The sequence below is a fragment of the Lemur catta genome, chromosome 1 (assembly GCF_020740605.2).
Source record: "Lemur catta isolate mLemCat1 chromosome 1, mLemCat1.pri, whole genome shotgun sequence".
NCBI lineage: Eukaryota > Metazoa > Chordata > Mammalia > Primates > Lemuridae > Lemur > Lemur catta.
The window spans coordinates 163,316,981-163,334,296 of NC_059128.1; the positions used below are offsets into that span (position 1 = coordinate 163,316,981).

At 42.2% G+C, this 17,316-nt stretch overlaps 1 protein-coding gene across 1 annotated transcript; it reads left to right on the forward strand.

The window, feature by feature from the left end:
- Positions 1 to 219: 219 nt before the first annotated feature.
- On the forward strand, positions 220 to 11,116 carry LOC123643724 (PRELI domain containing protein 3B-like). Its single transcript, XM_045559443.1, is given in 3 exon segments — positions 220 to 493; positions 10,561 to 10,887; positions 10,890 to 11,116. Coding segments are annotated over 3 exon segments (828 nt in total).
- The last annotated feature ends 6,200 nt before the right edge of the window (positions 11,117 to 17,316 follow it).

The window sequence follows — 17,316 nt, forward strand, 5'->3', positions numbered from 1 at the left end:
CTAAAGAGCAATCCAGGGAAGAGTGGAGCAGGGACACCAGCCTCCTCAGAGCCACGCGGAGACAGTGGAGAAAGAGGACGAGGGAGGCCAGGGCAAGGCAGCCAGACAGCCCGGGGATGGATCACTGGTGCCGAATATGTACAGGCTCAGCTGGGGCCACAGGGACAGCTGAGAGCCAGTGGCGATGAGGAGCGGCGCTGGCCCCCCTGCCTCAGGACCATGGGGACTATGGATCACCTGCTGCTTGCTGGCTTTACTTCAGTATGCTGCATCTCCGCTGGTGATCCCAACACATACAGTCGTCCCTCGGTATCCGCAGAGGATTGGTTCCAGGACCGTCGCGCATACCCAAATCCGGACATACCCAAGTCCTGCAGTCAGCCGTGCGGAACCCGCAGAAATGAAAATTCGCGTGTTTCCCATCTGGAGAATACTGTATTTTCCATCGGGGTTAGCTTGCGGATGCGGAACCCGCCTGTGCAGAGGGCAGACTGTATTTTTTGAAAAGCATCTGCATATAAGTGAACCCACGCAGTTCAAACCTGTTTGTTCAAGGGTCAGCTATATACATACACACATACATACATATATACACACATATGTATGTGTATGAATTAAGAGGCTCACTTATAAAACAATTGCTTAGGAGGCGAGGCCAGAATATAAACTGAGGTTTAGATGTAAAACTCAGTATATCAGGCAGTGTCTAACCAGGAAAACAGAACCTGCTTTAAGTATTTTGACAGATGAGGATTTAATTCAGTGAATTGCCTACACTGGCAATACAAGGGCTGAGTGTCCAAACAGGGCATGAGAAGGCCACCCAGAGAGTATCACCAGCAGGAAGCCACTACCCTCTCTAGCCGGAAGGCAGAGGGAAGAAGTGGCGTGGCAGGGTGGGTTCTCCAGAAGCACACACTTAGACATAGAGTGGAGTGCAACATATTATGAGGGTTGAATGCCCCCAACTTGGGACCACTTTGAAGGGTCATCCTCACTTCAGAGCTCCTGAGGGTTGGTGGGCACCCTCACTGAGACTGCACCACAGCCCAGCTCTCCTCTGCCTGATCTTGCTGCCTTCCTTCCCCACAGGCGTTGATCCTGAAAGCACCCTAATAACCTCCTAAACGCAGCTCTTCATCTTCCAGTCTTCCTGGGAAGCCCAAGCTGTGGCACTCACATTAAGCTCCTTAACAAAGTTAACTTTGTTTCAGATCCTTTTGGCCTTTGGGGAATCTTTGTCCCTCCCTCCTCTCATGCCAGGGAGTGGGGAACCTTCTACCTGGCCTCCATTCAGGCATCCATTCATGCCTGCAAAGTTGTTCCCCCCAAAATTCAGCTGACGCAATCCTTTACATCATTTAAGTCTCTGCTCACATGTCAGCCACCTGTGAACAATAGCCTTCTGTAGCACTGTACTCTATTTTTCCTTATGGCACTTTTCATCTGACCAATTATTTATAATTGTTTGTTGATTGTGTGTCTCTACCCACTCAAGCAGGGAATATGATCTTGCTCATAGCTGTGTACACACAGTGCCAGTGTTTAGGACACAGTGTGAGTTCAATGAAATTGGCTAGTGAATTCATTCACTTACTAAGTGCCAAGCCCTGTGCCAGACACTGATGATGGCTTTGGAAAGTTCCAGTCTAGTGGGGGAAATTAAACAAGCAGAAAAACAATTATAAGTGGCAAATGCTGTAATGGAGCATAGTTGACAACCAATGTGAGCAACCTAGGATGCATGGGCAAAGCTTCAGAGAGCAGACGGTAAGGGATTGGCTCTCTAAGAAGCATCCCTGGAACGTGTAAACTGTAGCATGGTCTGGGCAGGCAGGCAGGTAACAAGGGAGGTCTCTAGGACATCAGGATCAAAAGGATAATGAGACAGAGGAAGCCAGGCATACCTTAAGATCCAGCACTGCCCCTCTGAAAACTTGCTCCTCAGAACTCTAGCTGGCGTGAATGAGTGAAGATTCATGTACATGGGGCTGGGGGTGGGTCACTGCCATATTGTCTACAATACCAAAAAAAAAAAAAATGACAAACAACATCAACATTGATCAGGAGAAAAAGAGCTGAATTAATAAAGGAAATTCATGCCTTGGAGTACTGACACTATTAAAATGAGATCAGTCTATGTACTGACATGTAAAGATGTACATGATATATTAAGTGCAAAAGATTACAGAACTGTGTGAACATGTTGATACCCATTTTGTTCAAAGACATATGCATACATATGTGTTTATATAAGCATGGAAAATCATCTGGAAGGAAACTTAACTGCTCGACTGTTGACAGTGGGACTGTACGATTGGAATGGACAAGGGAAGTCTTTCACTTTTTGGTATGATTTGAGTTTGTTACAACTAACATGGATTAACTCTCACATTAAAGAAGAAAAGAAAATCCAAGGGGCTTATGGTCACCAAGCATCAGGGACAAGCTAAAGGTCCATAAGACCATATAGATCAGGATAATTGATCTAAGCAGGTCACAAGGGTTATGGCAAACAAGAGACCTGAGTCAAGGTGAGTCCATTCAGGACAAGGTCACTGGCAGGGCGGTAGAGAGGGACAGAAACATAGGTGGCCTGATTTCAGGATAGGCACTGCTGACAGACCTTTGGCCTTGCGGCTACTTCTCACAGGCCTTAGGAGTGTGCAGATAGTCAGAGCCACCTGCAGACATACTGTGACTGACAGGCCCAGGAACAGCAGAGTTAAAATGAGGAGGACATTCTCATCAGACAGGCCAAAGTCTTCTAGCTTTCCCTAACCCAGCCCTTCCTTCAAATATCCCTGGGAAAAGAGAAGATGTAGCATCTCTGCCTTTTCTCTCCAGCTCCATTCACCAAAAAGGTCTTTCTTCATTCTGTAAGGTTTTAAGAACGGAGTGGGCGGCGCCAGAGAAAGAAAGACGAGCAGAGTTGAAAGGGATAAGTAAAGAGGCTTTATTGGGGTGCTCCCGGGTGGGAGTAACGGGTCCCAAGACAGGGGCCCGGGCAAGCTCATGGTCCCACGAGTGGAACCAGAGAAGCCGCCCCGCCCAGAAGTCTGGGTGGACTTATATACCTTTTTAGGGGTGGGAGATGGGAGTTTCTCTGGAGGGAAGGTTTCGGCGGGAAGAGTGAGGAATTTCTTTGTTTCAGCTTTAGGGCGGGTATGGAGGAGTAGGAGGGGCTTCTTTTTCCATTAGGGAGGGGAGGGATGCCTGCCACCAGCCTTACACATTCCTTGCAAGATCTCTCAGAGCCTTCAGCAAGGTTTTTTTTGCATTCCATTGGAAATCTTCAAGAAGAGATGCCATATGCAGCAGTTCCCTGAAAGCATTTGACCACAGAGCACACCTTTGTTGCCATCAAGTTTTATTAATAATTATACAAACATTATGCCGATGCTTTCTCCTTGTAAAGAACTCCAGGTTAACTTATTGGAGGGAAAGGCCACATGGAAGAAAAGAGGATGAGACCCCACATGGAGAGAGAAGCCATGTGGAGACAGTCTGAGGATGCCTGGCCAACACCCAACTCCAAGGCCCCAGCCTTGAGGGTGAGGCCATCTTGGACACTCCAGCCCAGCCAAATATGGACACAAGTGAGCGAGATGGTGCTATATGGAGCAGAGACAAGCCGTCCCCACTGAGCCTTGCATGAAGTCTTGACCCAGAGAACCATGAACAATCATAACTGGTTGTTGTTTTAAGCCACTAAGTTCTGGAGTGGCTTGTAACACAGCAATAGATAATTAATACATTCTCCATCCCATCCCCAATGTCAGTCTCCCCCTTCCCCAAGGAAATATTATCTTGAAGATTGTTTTTATCATTACTTTGCTTGTCTAAAATAGTTCTATCAGGTATGCATGTATCTTTACACAATCCATTATATAATTTTAAGCTGCTTTTGAGTTTTATAAATATGGATTCATGCTACATGTACTGTAGGGAGAATAGAATTGTGGAATACTCAGTCAATGAACTATTATTACAGCAGTGAAAATGAATGTTGCTACACATAATACATGGATGGATGAAGCTTAGAGGCATAGTGTTGTATTGAAAACAGCAAGTTGCAGAATACTATAATATAGATCCTTCATCTTTTCTTATGATTATTGACCACTTCCTCTTCTTTGAGTTTCTGGTTCATTTCTTCTGTACAATTTTCTTTTGGGTTGTCTTTTTCTTATTAATTTATTGGAATTCTTTACATATTTTAAGTGTCCGCCAGGAGAAAAGTTCTAGGAATTGCTTAAATCTTGAGAAACATTTTCAAGAATACAATTTAAAATTACCAAACAAAAGACATACCCTAAAAGGTGTTTAAACAAACAAAAAAAGAGAATTAACATAATGACAAATTACACAGGCTCTTTCATTTCTTGGCTGAAAATTCCAAGGGTCAGAGACTCGCCAGAGCTTTCGGCTGTGTTGCCTGGTAAGAAGGCATTTACATAAATCCATAGTGCACAGAGGTACCTATTTCACATTTTTTTTTACTACCAATAGAAAATGCATCATTTAACTTGAGATATGGCTCCCTTTAAACATTTCCTAGGATTGACCAATGACTTACAGTTCTTCCTAGCAGTGAATTTATATTACACTAAGGAAAAATAGGCTCCTACAACCCCTGAAGAGTCACATTGCTTTCACTTGGGTCACTTGATAGGGCCATTATAGACTCAGATAAGACATGTGGGACTCTGTTTAATATCTAGCAATTTTCTTGTGCCTCTTCACTTATTAAAAGGATGTATCCATTAGCAATCATGTACGTCCTGTCAAGATGGGGGCTAAATTATCCTCAATGGCTTAAGAAAAAATGCTTTTTCAAGAAAAAATAGTGGCATTAATTGCCCGGTGGAATAGATATGGCTTTCTTTGCCATAACCTCTCCCTCCTCCCCCCAGGAGGAATCGGACACTGCTTACCTATGTCAAAGATCCAGGCCATTTTCTCCCTACCCTATGAGTCAGCTCTGTCACTCCAGCCTGTGGCCTCTCGGGTGACAGGCCACTATCCACAGGGAATACATAAAGCTCCTCAGTCCGTCACAGTAAGGAGCCTCAGACTAATTCTTCTTGCTCTCTAATTCATCCCAAGGAGAGAGAGGAAGGAGATGCCCCACTTAGCAAACAATCTCATTTGAAAGGGCTGTGTTTTAGCAACAGGAAGCAGATCACATTAGAGAAATAATCACCCTCCCGGAGCTCCAAACTGAAACCCATCTCCTTTTTGACCTTTCATTTGAAATGCAGGCTCTCTGGAAAATGCACAAGGTTGGAGAGAGGGAGATTGTCAGTATGTTGGTGGATGAAGAGTATGGCTTTCATGATTAAAACAAGTTTTCTATGCAGCTTTTGAAATTTAAAACTTTGAAGTTTAATTAGCCAAAATCTTCCATCTCCTAAATAGGGGTATATCTCTAGGCGTTGACTTTCTCTTCCCCCTTCTCAGGTCGCATGCATTCTCACAGGCATTAATAATTATATCTGTATCAGTTAAGATAACTTCAGCTGAAAGTAATAAAATAGCAACTAATAGTGACTTAAATAACATAGACATTTAATAAGGAAATGTGCAAGACGGAGCCTGGAGGTAGGTAATTCCAAACTTGGTTCAGCAGCTCAATTTGCCACCTTTCTGCTTTGGCATCATCAGTGTGTCCGCCACATTCCAAAGATGCCATGCTCCCCTGACAGGGTCACAAGGAAGGAGGAAGATGAGAGCAAATCAAACCCTCTCCCTTCCCAGAAGCCCTTCCGCCTCATTGGCCAGAACTGGATCACACTCCCACCCCTTGACCAATCAAAGGGAAAGGAGTTACCGTATCTGGGTTTAGGCCAGTCATGTTTTATTCTCTCCACCTGGGCACAGAGCTGTCCAAACACAGGTGGGATTCCCCCAGGAAGGGAGGAGGAGCAGTTATGGAGAAAGCAACTGCTCCCAGCGCCTGAGCTCCAGCCCTGACTGATCTCACCTCCCATTGCTTCTTTCCAGCTGCCTCCTAAGCAGCGCTACCTCATTGTTTTACTGTCACCTCAAACTCTGTCAGGGAACAGCTTCTTTTTCTTACCTCCTAACTCTGGCTCCCTTTTCTGCATTTCCTGATTTTTCCAAGGGCAGTTTCATCCACCTATGATGGAGGCTGCAAACCTTGAATCATCTTGATGCCTTCTGCATCTGGACTTCCTTTTCCAGTTGGTCCCCAAGAGCTGACGACTCTTTCTCTTCCTAACATCTCCCACCCTGGCTCATCATTTCCACTCTTCCTTCCACTCCTTCAAAGTGCTGCAGTTGCACACGGACCATGTCATCTAAAACAGGCCTCATCAGCGCCATGCACTCTGCAACCAGGTTCACCTTAAAGCTCTCACCCCTCCCTCCTAGCCGCTAGTGCTAGGCTCCCATATGTCTTCAGAAAGAAAAAAATCCAAAAGTCTTTGCGTTTTAAGATTTTCTACAGAATTATTTTTCCAAAAGGATTTTCCATTATCTTCTGCTCCAGCCGGACTGGTCAACTGACTGTTCCCTGAAATAAGCTTTATACATTCTCATCACGACACATGTGGTGCCCAAACTATTCCCCTGGATAAGAATACCTTTCTGCCTTCTGTCTCCCAGCTGAATCCTACCTGACCAACTCAGATTTCACTGCTAAAATCTACTCAAATGTTCCAGGCTACAGTGAGTGTTTTCTCTTCTGAAATCTTACATGCTTATTGTCCTTCTGGAATTATAAGTCAATTTTTAAGAAGAAACTTTAGGATTAAATAATTAGGCAAGTGTAACTCTGCTATGGCTATATTACAAGTGCTTTGCAATGTGTCACAATAATATTTACATAGTAAATAATGACGTACCTATTGTAATGTTGAGAAAAGTTTTTAAAATATTCCATTAGTGTAATTATTCAACTTCAGAAAGTTCAGAGCCCTTCTAAAAGATAGAGGTAGTAGGACTCAAAACTAGGGCTGCAACAGAGTCTTCAGGAGAGTAGTAGTAGATCTATACAATATGATGTCATCTGTCAAAGGAGAGATCATTCATTTGTTAATTCATTTGTGGCCAGGAAATTGTAATTTTAGTGCCTGACAACTGCCACCAGAATTCTTGGCAGTAGAAGTCTCTGTATTGAGAAAAACATCTTGACAAATTGCTTGGGGATAGAGAATGAGGTCCAGATAGAATTTGACTACATTATTTGTGTCAGGGTGTCATGCTCATATTTAGGCAAGTAGAGGTCTTATCTTCTTAACCATTTCTTCATTAAATTTAAAAAAAACCCAAGCCACTTAAAGAAAAACAGCAAAGTTATCAAGACAGAACCTTGTGTAGAAAAATAAGAAGACACGCAGAACTGTTTTCTGTTCAAATATTTTATAAAAAGAGTTGTAGGCCTTGGGCTTAGCTGTTAAGATTAGGCGAAGGGAGGGTCTGATATCAAGTTGCACACCGGGCTTCTCTGAAAGAATTTGTCAAAGTGCAGCTTTTTTTTATATCTTGGCTGTGCCGCTAACGAGCTTTGTTAAAACTCTGCGAACTTGTTTCTTCATTGGGAAGATAGAAGAAGGGAAGACTGTACTACATCCAGGCCTGCTCTGTCTTTTGTTTTCTATATGCACACACACAGTTATGTTTATATTTTATAAGACTTATTTTATGATTCACATTTCTTTGGTGGAAATTTTCTATATCGGTAAGGATGCTTTCGGCTGCGAGTAACAGAAAACTCCATTTCCACCGGCTCACACCCTAACAGGGATTTATTGGTTCATTTAACTGAAAAAGTCCAGATGCTGGGTAGCCATCAGGTGTAGTTCCATCAGCCCCAAATCTGCCTCTCTCTATGATTTGCTTGGCCCCTCCCTCTTCTGTGGGTTGGCAATGTCCTCAGGGCAAACAAAGTGACAGTAGCCTTTCCTGGCCTCATAATCTGATCATAGCAACATCCACAGGAAAAGGGACCATCTCTCCAGTAACACCACTCTTAAGAGTAGGAACACTTTTACCATGAAGCTCTTATGAAACCTTCCATTCCATCTCATTGGTCAGAATTTGGTCACATGCCCACTCCTGAACCAATCCGCTTGGCCTGAGAATGCCACCCACTGATTATCTAAGGTCTGGATTCCTAAACTAACCTCTGTGGCAAGGGAGTAGAATTATCCATAGACCAGCGCAGCCCCCACTGCAGCTGGAGGCAGGGTCAGCTTCCCTAAACCTCAGCTCTGCGTAGGGGTAGAGGTACCCCTAAACAAAAACCAGAGTGCTGTTAGAAACAGGCAGGAAGAAACGGATGCTGGGGAGGCTTTTCAAAGTTCATTCTATAGAATGAAAATTAGAGAACACACTCTTTCATCCAGAGGCCACTAAACAGGATACAGCCATGTCTGATAACCAAAGGCTGTAATGTTCACAAAGTTAGAGTCTGCCAGATCTTTATCTAACAGAATCTAAGAATTTCCACAAGGAAATGAGAAACATGTAAACACTTACAGCTCTGTGGGTAACTGTACACCAGCATACCTGAAAACAATCGTTTCCACTCCATATGGGATACTAATCAGCCTAATTACTTGGAAAGAAAAAACTCAAGAACCAAAACTGTTCCAATGTTTCATCAGAGGACAACAAAAGAAGCTTAAAAATATACTTTCTTCAAAAGAAAAATAGGTAAAATGTTGGAAAGAATCAATCAGAAGTAAAAAGATCTTTAATTGCTATTTTTTCCAACAGGGGAACATAAAAGAAGTTGGAAAATATACATACTCTAGTCAGATAGAAAAATGGGTGTAATAGGCCGGGTGCGGTGGCTCACGCCTGTAATCCTAGCACTCTGGGAGGCCGAGGCAGGTGGATCGCTCGAGGTCAGGAGTTCAAGACCAGCCTGAGCAATAGTGAGACCCCCGTCTCTACTAAAAATAGAAAGAAATTATCTGGCCAACTAAAATATATATATAGAAAAAATTAGCTGGGCATGGTGGCACCTGCCTGTAGTCCCAGCTACTCGGGAGGCTGAGACAGTAGGATCGTTTAAGCCCAGGAGTTTGAGGTTGCTGTGAGCTAGGCTGACGCCACGGCACTCACTCTAGCCTGGGCAACAAAGCGAGACTCTGTCTCAAAAAAAAAAAAGAAAAGAAAAATGGGTGTAATGTTGGAAAAGATCAATTAGACACTGAGCAGTTTTTAATTGTTATTTTTAATTGTCAATCATTAATATCCATTTTCATTCTGCCACCAGGTTTACACTCAGTATTTACTTAATGTTTTAATACTGGTATGTTTACCAATTTTGTGGGAGTGGAGGGTGTCAATCCCTCCTTGCTTGGGGCTCAAACTGACTTAGAAGTACAATCAACCTATTCTTCCAACAAACACCTATTGAGGGCCTCTGATGTGCCAGGCTGCCCCAGGCCCATGGCACAGCCATAGGTCAGCCAGCTGCCTTCCTTCTCTTCCAGAAGAAGAGGGCACTTCAAGACCATCACCTAATGTCCCTAGGCTTACATCCCTAGGGACAATATTTCCTTCTTTTGAGCAGCCTTAGTCCTTCCTCTGATGTCATCTCAGATGGATAACTGACTTACTGAGCTCCCATTACCAAGAATGAGCTGTACAAAATGCTGTACACCAAAGCATACAGAGTATGAGAATAGACGTACAGAGTGGGAGAATCAGACAGAAATCATTGACATAGCTCTTGCTCCTGAGAACCTCACAACTTCCATGGAGATAAAGCACCACCAAACTCTCTTTCTTTTCCTCCTTTATCTCCTTTCCTCCCTCCCCATCCATCATTCTGTCCCCCTACCCAGCCCTTTATTAAAAAAAAATTTAAAAAGCACCACCAAGAAAGGAAGAAGAGCACCTACATATGGAAGTGTTGATGAACAGAGCCCCAAAGGGAGGCTCTGTTCATCAAAGGAATAAAACAGGCTGGGCGCGGTGGCTCACGCCCGTAATCCTAACACTCTGGGAGGCCAAGGAGGGCGGATCGCTTGAGGTCAGGAGTTGGAGACCAGCCTCAGCAAGAGCGAGATAACCACCACTACTAAAAATAGAAATATCAGCTGGGCATCTTGGCATGGCCTGTAGTCCCAGCTATTCAGGAGGCTGAGGCAGGAGGATTGCTTGAGGCCAGGAGCTTGAGGTTGCTGTGAGCTATGATGGTACCACTGCACTGTACTCAGGGTGACAGGGTGAGACTCTGTCTCAAAAAGAAAAAAAAGAAAAAGAAAAAAAAGGAGTAAAACCTGTCTTCCAATTCCCAGGTTAACATGGTATGTTACTGGAAGGGAAACTGGCATGAATGGAGAACAGTGGGAATGAATGAATAGGATAAAGGCTAAATTGTGGAAGGCCTTGGAAGTCAGAGAGAATTAGGCCTAGTAGGCTAAGGAAAAGGGGAACAATTTACATCTTAAAAGCAGGGATGTGATATAAGTGCTTCCTTCCCGCTTCCAAAAAAGTCATGCCTTTTAAAGCAGCCAATGTGGTATAAGTAGAAAGAATAAAGCCTTCAGTGTCATATCAACCTGGGGTCGATTTAAGTTTCCCACGAGAAACTGTTAGTTACATCAGCTGCAATGCAGAAATACCCAAACCCTATGAACCCATGTCTGGTTGGAGTTGACGTGTTGGACAGACACATAGATCCCTCCGGAAAGCTGCACAGCCATAGACTTCTCAGCACAGAGTGGGGACTGCCTTCCATTGCGAAGTGTCTTATTGGTGCAACAAGAACCAAAACATATGTGCAAGAACATTCTGTAGTTGATCCTGGAAAGAAAACAGTGGAACTTAAATCTACTAATATTTCATTTACAAATATGGTTTCAGTAGATGAGAGACTTACATACAAACCACATCCTCAGGACCCCAAAAAACTATTTCGACTCAAGAAGCCGTAATCACTGTGAAAGGAGTCAGCCTTAGCAGTTACCTTGAAGGACTGATGGCAAGTACAATATCTTCAAATGCTCACAAAGGCCAAGAAGCAATGGAATGGGTAATACATAAATTAAATGCTGAGACTGAAGAACTGATGGCTTCCGCAAGAGGAAGCATAAGGTCTCTGACGGCGGCAGCAGCATTTGTAGAAAAATAATAATAAAAGTTGGTAGACAACATTGGGTCCCCCAGGTCTCTCCAAGGTGGCAATATATTCATTTGTTATTTTAAAAATACAACTATATTTTAGGTAGAATTTTTTTTTAATAAGCTGATGTAAAGCTATGTGACTTTTGACAAAAACAGAGAGATGCAGGGCTTCTAAATAAAAGGGAGCATCTGAAATTCGTGTTATTCAAAATGGCTTTCTATTTTTGAAGGTTCCAGTATTTATGTAAAAATTTAAGTTTTTTTAAAAGTACTTGGAAATTGGTCTTGACATTGAATCTCCTTTAGGTAGAATTTTTTTTTATTTCAGCATATTACGGGGGTACAAATGTTTAGGTTACATATATTGCCCTTGCCCCACCTGAGTCAGAGCTTCAAGCGTGTCCATCCCCCAGATGGTGCACACTGCACCCATCAGGTGTGAATATACCCCTCCCCACCTCCCCCTCCCATCTGCCCGACATAAGGTAGAATTTTAAAGCTTTTCATGCATTGGAACTCTACCCAGAACAGAGCAGAGCCACCGCTTACATACACACGATTGCCCTGCTGCTGTAAACTTCAACAGCTTGCATGAGGGAACTCACTTTACAAGGAGAAATTATATACTTTTAAAAGATAATTTGTATAAAATAACTTGCTCTGCTATAAACCACCATTAAAAACCACAGTGTTTTGATTTTGTACTTAAATATTTTTGGAGTGAAAATTACCTCTAAAGTAATATATGACACCAACAAAAATACGATTTTATTGTATTAAAGAGTATTATACTGATTTGCCAAAGTTTTGTAACTTAGTAAAGGTGTTACCTTCCTTGAAAAAAAAATAAAGAGGCTGGGCTCACGCCTGTAATACTAGCACTCTGGGAGGCTGAGGTGGGAGGATTGCTTGAGCTCAGGAGTTCAAGACCAGCCTGAGCAAGAATGAGACCCCGTCTCTACTAAAAAAAAAATGAAAATAAAAAAAGATAAAGAAATAAAGTCTATATTCTCAGGTGGTGCTATCCAGTGTGGTAGCCACTAGTTGCATGTAGCTATTGCACTTAAAATATAGTCAAATTCAGATGTGCTACAAGGATGAATATACACACAAGGTTAGAGAGTTTTAGTATTAAAAACAAAAACAAAGAAAGAAATCTCATAATTCTTTATATTGATTACATGCTGAAATGATAACATTTAATATGTTAGGCTAAATAAAACACAATATGAAAATTTTATCTGTTTTTTTTTACTTTTTTTAATGTAGGTACTAGAAAATTTTAAATTACAGAGCCATAATGTTAGGCAAAGCAGGAAACAGTTCTTTTTCTCTAATGGAAACTTCAAGTAGGATTTTGTTCCCTAATGTCTTTAAAATCAGTGAGTGTGGTAATTTGTAATCATGGCTACATTTCCTTCCGTGCTCTTTGTCTGTGTCCTACCACCCTGGGCTAGGTGTGTTACTTGCTTTGCCAATGGGACTTTAGCAAACATGGCGAAAGCAGAGGCTGTCAAACTGCTTGCACATCAGGGTTTGCTCTCCAGCTGCTCTTGGGAACCTTGCAACCTTTACTGTGTGAATAAGCCCAAGCTAGCCTGCTGGAGCATGAAAGATACATGGCCAGGTATCCCCACTGCCCCAGCTGACAACAAGCCAGCCACCAGACATGTGAGTGAGGCCATTCCAGACCATCTAGCTCTCATTGAGCTTGTCTGGCCCACCCACAAAATCATGAGAAACAATAAGTGTTTGTTGTTTTAACGTAAGTTTTAAGACTTCTTGTTGTGTAGCAAAAGCTGGTAGATTGTGGCTAGACCCAAGACAACCATAATGGTAGCAGAATCTTTATCAGAGTCTGGGAAAGAATGGAGACTGGTGAAATTCAGTTATTCTGTCTCTATTAGGGGGTGAGCTTTGCAACCCCATGCACACGTGCACGTGTGCACATACACACACACACACACTTTTCAGAGGAGAACTAGAAATATCAGTCCAGACATTGAAAATCTCACCCTGGTTTTCCAATCCTTTTAGACATAAAGACTTCTTTTTCTGACAGGAAAAATACTTGGACACCTGTATTCTAGTAGTTGTTTATTAGTATTTATTGATTGAGAACATACATAATGCCTACAGAAGCTCTGCTACTACTTGCATGCCTTTATAAAGTGAGGTAAAAGAGGACTTTCTAGATGGATCAGTTAGAAATGGCGCTATTTCCTCTCCGGGCTAACTCAGCCCCAAAGTAGGACAAATGGCTCACAGAGCATAGTGGGGCTGGCCTTCAGCCCCTGTATGAACTCCTTCACCTGGGTGCTCTTGGCTACAGCACAACTTCTGCAGCCCTGGCTGGAGTACAGCTTTGGCCCTAATGACTCAAAGACACTGTGGATTCAGTAAGACTTTGAAGTGAAATTGTGTTTGATTCATAACAACAGCGTCTGGATGAATTTGAAAAATAATTATTCCTTATTCTACAGACAAAGCTTTGGGTTGAAGTGGACTCAGTGTTCTTGCTGTAACTTTACTCCTTCTCATGGGTGTGCAGTCTACAGCTGGGTTTAGATCACTCAAGGTTGTTGAGTTTAATGGCCACAGTGGGCAGGAATCAGTAGACATTGTCCCTCTCTGGCCCAGACTCACAGTTCACAACTACAGATCACACGTGAGAACTGAAGAAGGAGGTAAGGTGGCACCCTATCACTTTGCTCCAACAAATAATTCACAAGATTAGGTGCTAAATTAATCCCTTTACATTTTGTTCACACATTTTTATGTGTGTGAAAAAAAAGCCTACAAATGAATAATTTTAACATAAAATTCTGAGTTATTAATAACTCTTAGTTTTAGCCTGGAGTTAATTTAGCCACTCAAGTATCCCAGCATAACCAAAATGGGCCACCTTAAAAGCTGCTTTGGGCTGTGCAGTGGCTCACGCCTGTAATCCTAGCACTCTGGGAGGCCGAGGCAGGTGGATCCTTTGAGCTCAGGAGTTCAAGACCAGCCTGAGCAAGAGTGAGACTCCGTCTCTACTGGAAAGAAAAAGGTAGAAATTAGCTGGACCTCTAAAAATATATATATAAAAAATTAGCCAGGCATAGTGGAGCACACCTGTAGTCCCAGCTACTAGGGAGGCTGAGGCAGAAGGATTGCTTGAGCCCAGGAGTTTGAGGTTGCTGTGAGCTAGGCTGATGCCACAGCACTCTAGCCCTGGCAACAGAGTTGAGACTGTCTCAAAAAAAAAAAAAAAAAAAAGCTCCTTCAAGGAAGTATCAAGTCTTCCCCTAAAGGCACAGTTTCCAAAGATGAGCACAGTAATGCTATCCTATCACTCCTCATCCAGCCAAACACTAAGGTAAAGAAAATAGCAAAAGCAGAAAATTTATTATTTTCTAGCTTCATGACTTCATATCTGTTAATTGTTCTCTTGAAACTGTGCAAGACTTTGTAATAATGCCTTGTGTTTATATAAGGTTGGTATGGGTTAAATGTGTCTCCCAAAGTTCATGTATTGGAAACCTAATCCCCAAAGCAACAGTGTTAAGAGCTGGGATCTTTAAAAGGTGATTAGGTCATGAGGAATTTGGCCTCAAGAATGAATTGATGCTATTATCACAGGAGTGAACTCATTACCTCTGGAGTGGCCTTCTTACGAAGGATGAGTGTGGCTCCCTTCCCTCTCCTATGTGTGCTCTTTCACCATGTGATAGGTTCTGCCATGTTACGATGCAGGGAGAAGGACCTCCCCCTTGATCTTGGACTTCCCAGCCTCAAGAACCATGCGCCACATACGCATCTATTGTTTATAAATTACTCAGTCTGTGGTATTCTGTTATAGCAATACAAGAAAGACTAAGACAAAGGTATCCATTTTTTGAAGCCCTTTCATTAAACCACAAGCCTAAACCACAGAACTATTTTTAAGAGCTAAAAATGAATTTTTGTTTTCACAATAACCTTATGGGATAACAAGGGAAAGTATTATACTTCTGCCTGCTTCAGAGAGGGGGGAAATTGAGGGACAGAGATGGCATTCTCAAATTATTAGCAGAACTGGTCAATGCATATCTCCTTCTACTTGTCTCTCCACTACACGAAGCTGCCTGACAGGGCAAGGATAAGTGACAAGTATCATATTTTTCAACTTTTTAGCTAACCAAAGCCAGCGATGTGCTGGTAAGTGTTCAATAACTGGATGGCCAAATGAAAAAGGCCTCATTTCTAGCACTTGCAAATTTCCATAGTGTAAGCACTCCCACTGGGGTTGACTTTCAGACACCATATGATGTCACTGAACACAGAGTTGGGAAGAGCGTATGGCCGCACACCACTGCCTACTATTTCTACCCCACAGATACAGCAGGTGTGAATAAACTCAAGCACATGATAATGGTAAAACGTAGTAAAATAATTAGGAAGTGGAGAACTTTAACATTTATTATCTTTGTTTTTAATATAATGTATTTAATTGTAAGTTTATCCAATTTAATTTTTAATGATGTTATATTTAATAAGCAGCTCACTAAATTCTTGAAATTTAAAAATCATCTCTCACCAGCTAGTAGGAGTCAACTCTGCATGTCACAGACCCAAGCCCTCCATTTAAGTCATTTAAAGTATAAAATAAAATAAATGACCCCTAGGGGGACTAGGTAACTGTATACCTTAATACTACCCTCCTCCACCAACATACATATTTTGAGAATTTTTGGATTACACAAGGGAATGTACCGTCACAGGGCAAGAAATGGCATGGCACTTTGTGCAGGGCCTGTGCTGAAAGTCAAAGTAAAGTACTAGAGCCAGTGAGGACTGTTGATAGAATTAAGGAATAAGGTAACTGAGCTTTGTTCCTGCAACCTTCCTAAAGTGCAGAGCAAAGAAAACCCACTCTCCTGTTGCAGAAAAAGAGGGTACTTTTGGCCTAAATTATTCAGCTCTTCTATTGACCAAACTCAACTGAGTAATTATACAAGCCTTACTTTGACTTGTTCTGTATTGGCCTAAGCTTTAGGTTTGGGACATAAAATGTTAGTGCTGGGAAAGATTACAGAGATAGTCAATCCCCTCTCCTCATTTTAAGATAAGGAAACTGAACAGACCTAGGGCTAGAGAAAGGCAAATGAGACACTTGGGGCACAAAATTTAAGCAGACACTCATTTTCAGGGTAAAGTAAGTGTAGCCAGCCCTAAGAGTGTCTCCTTAAATTCTGTGCCATGTTCATTCACCTTAGCCTTGCCCTGACCCTGAAACTAATGCCCAAAGAGGCCAAGTTCACATGGCTTGTTAACATCAGAGCTAAAACTATTACAGGTCTTCTAACTTCTGGTCTGTGCTTTTCCCTCTACAGTGGGCTGCCTGCAGCTTTGCCCACCCCTCCAAGGAAAGACCTCCAAAACTGAGCAGGAAGTTATGCACAGGTAGAGCAGTGGTTCTCAATGTACGTGGCACATAGACTATCCCAGGGGAGTTCTGAAAATTTGTAATTCCTGGGTCCTGCTCTGTGAGATTTTTAATTCAATTGCTCTGGGGCAGGCCCTGGGATCATTTTTGTTTGTTTTTAAAGTTCCTTTATGATTATTATATGCAGCCAGAGTTAAGAACCACTGCAGCAGCAGCAGCAGCAGCAGCAGCACAACAGTCATAATAATTTAAAAAACGTAAAAGGCCCATAAAATGTTATAACTGTGCTAGTAAAAGACCACGTTAGTTTAAAAAGGGCTGGTTTTATTTATGCCAGGAGTGTTGAAAATGTGTCTTTTTCCAGTGTTATTGTTAATTTAATATTCTTTCTGCATCCATAAAAACGATCTTATTTAAGAAAAAACAAAAATAAATGAGTAGGGAGCACCTTAGTCTGGATTAAGACCCTGGGCCCAATTTCATCATGGATAGTGACTCCTAAGAGCACAGGAAGACCTTACCCGTGACAGGGTAATCATGGTGTTTAAGCAGGCTGGACTTTCTCAGTGAGAAAAGTGCTTACGAGGCAAATCAATATGTGCAAACAAAGGAAATGTTTATCTGTCTTAAGAAGGAAGGACAACAAACTATTTTTAAGCACTTGTAAAATTATTTTGAATAAAGCCATTGTGAACAAAACGATGACTTTGCTAATTTACAAATCACTCCTCTTACTGATTGAAATACATGTAAGACCCTCCAATGCCTGGAGTGATTTTACCCTTTACATCAAGTTATGA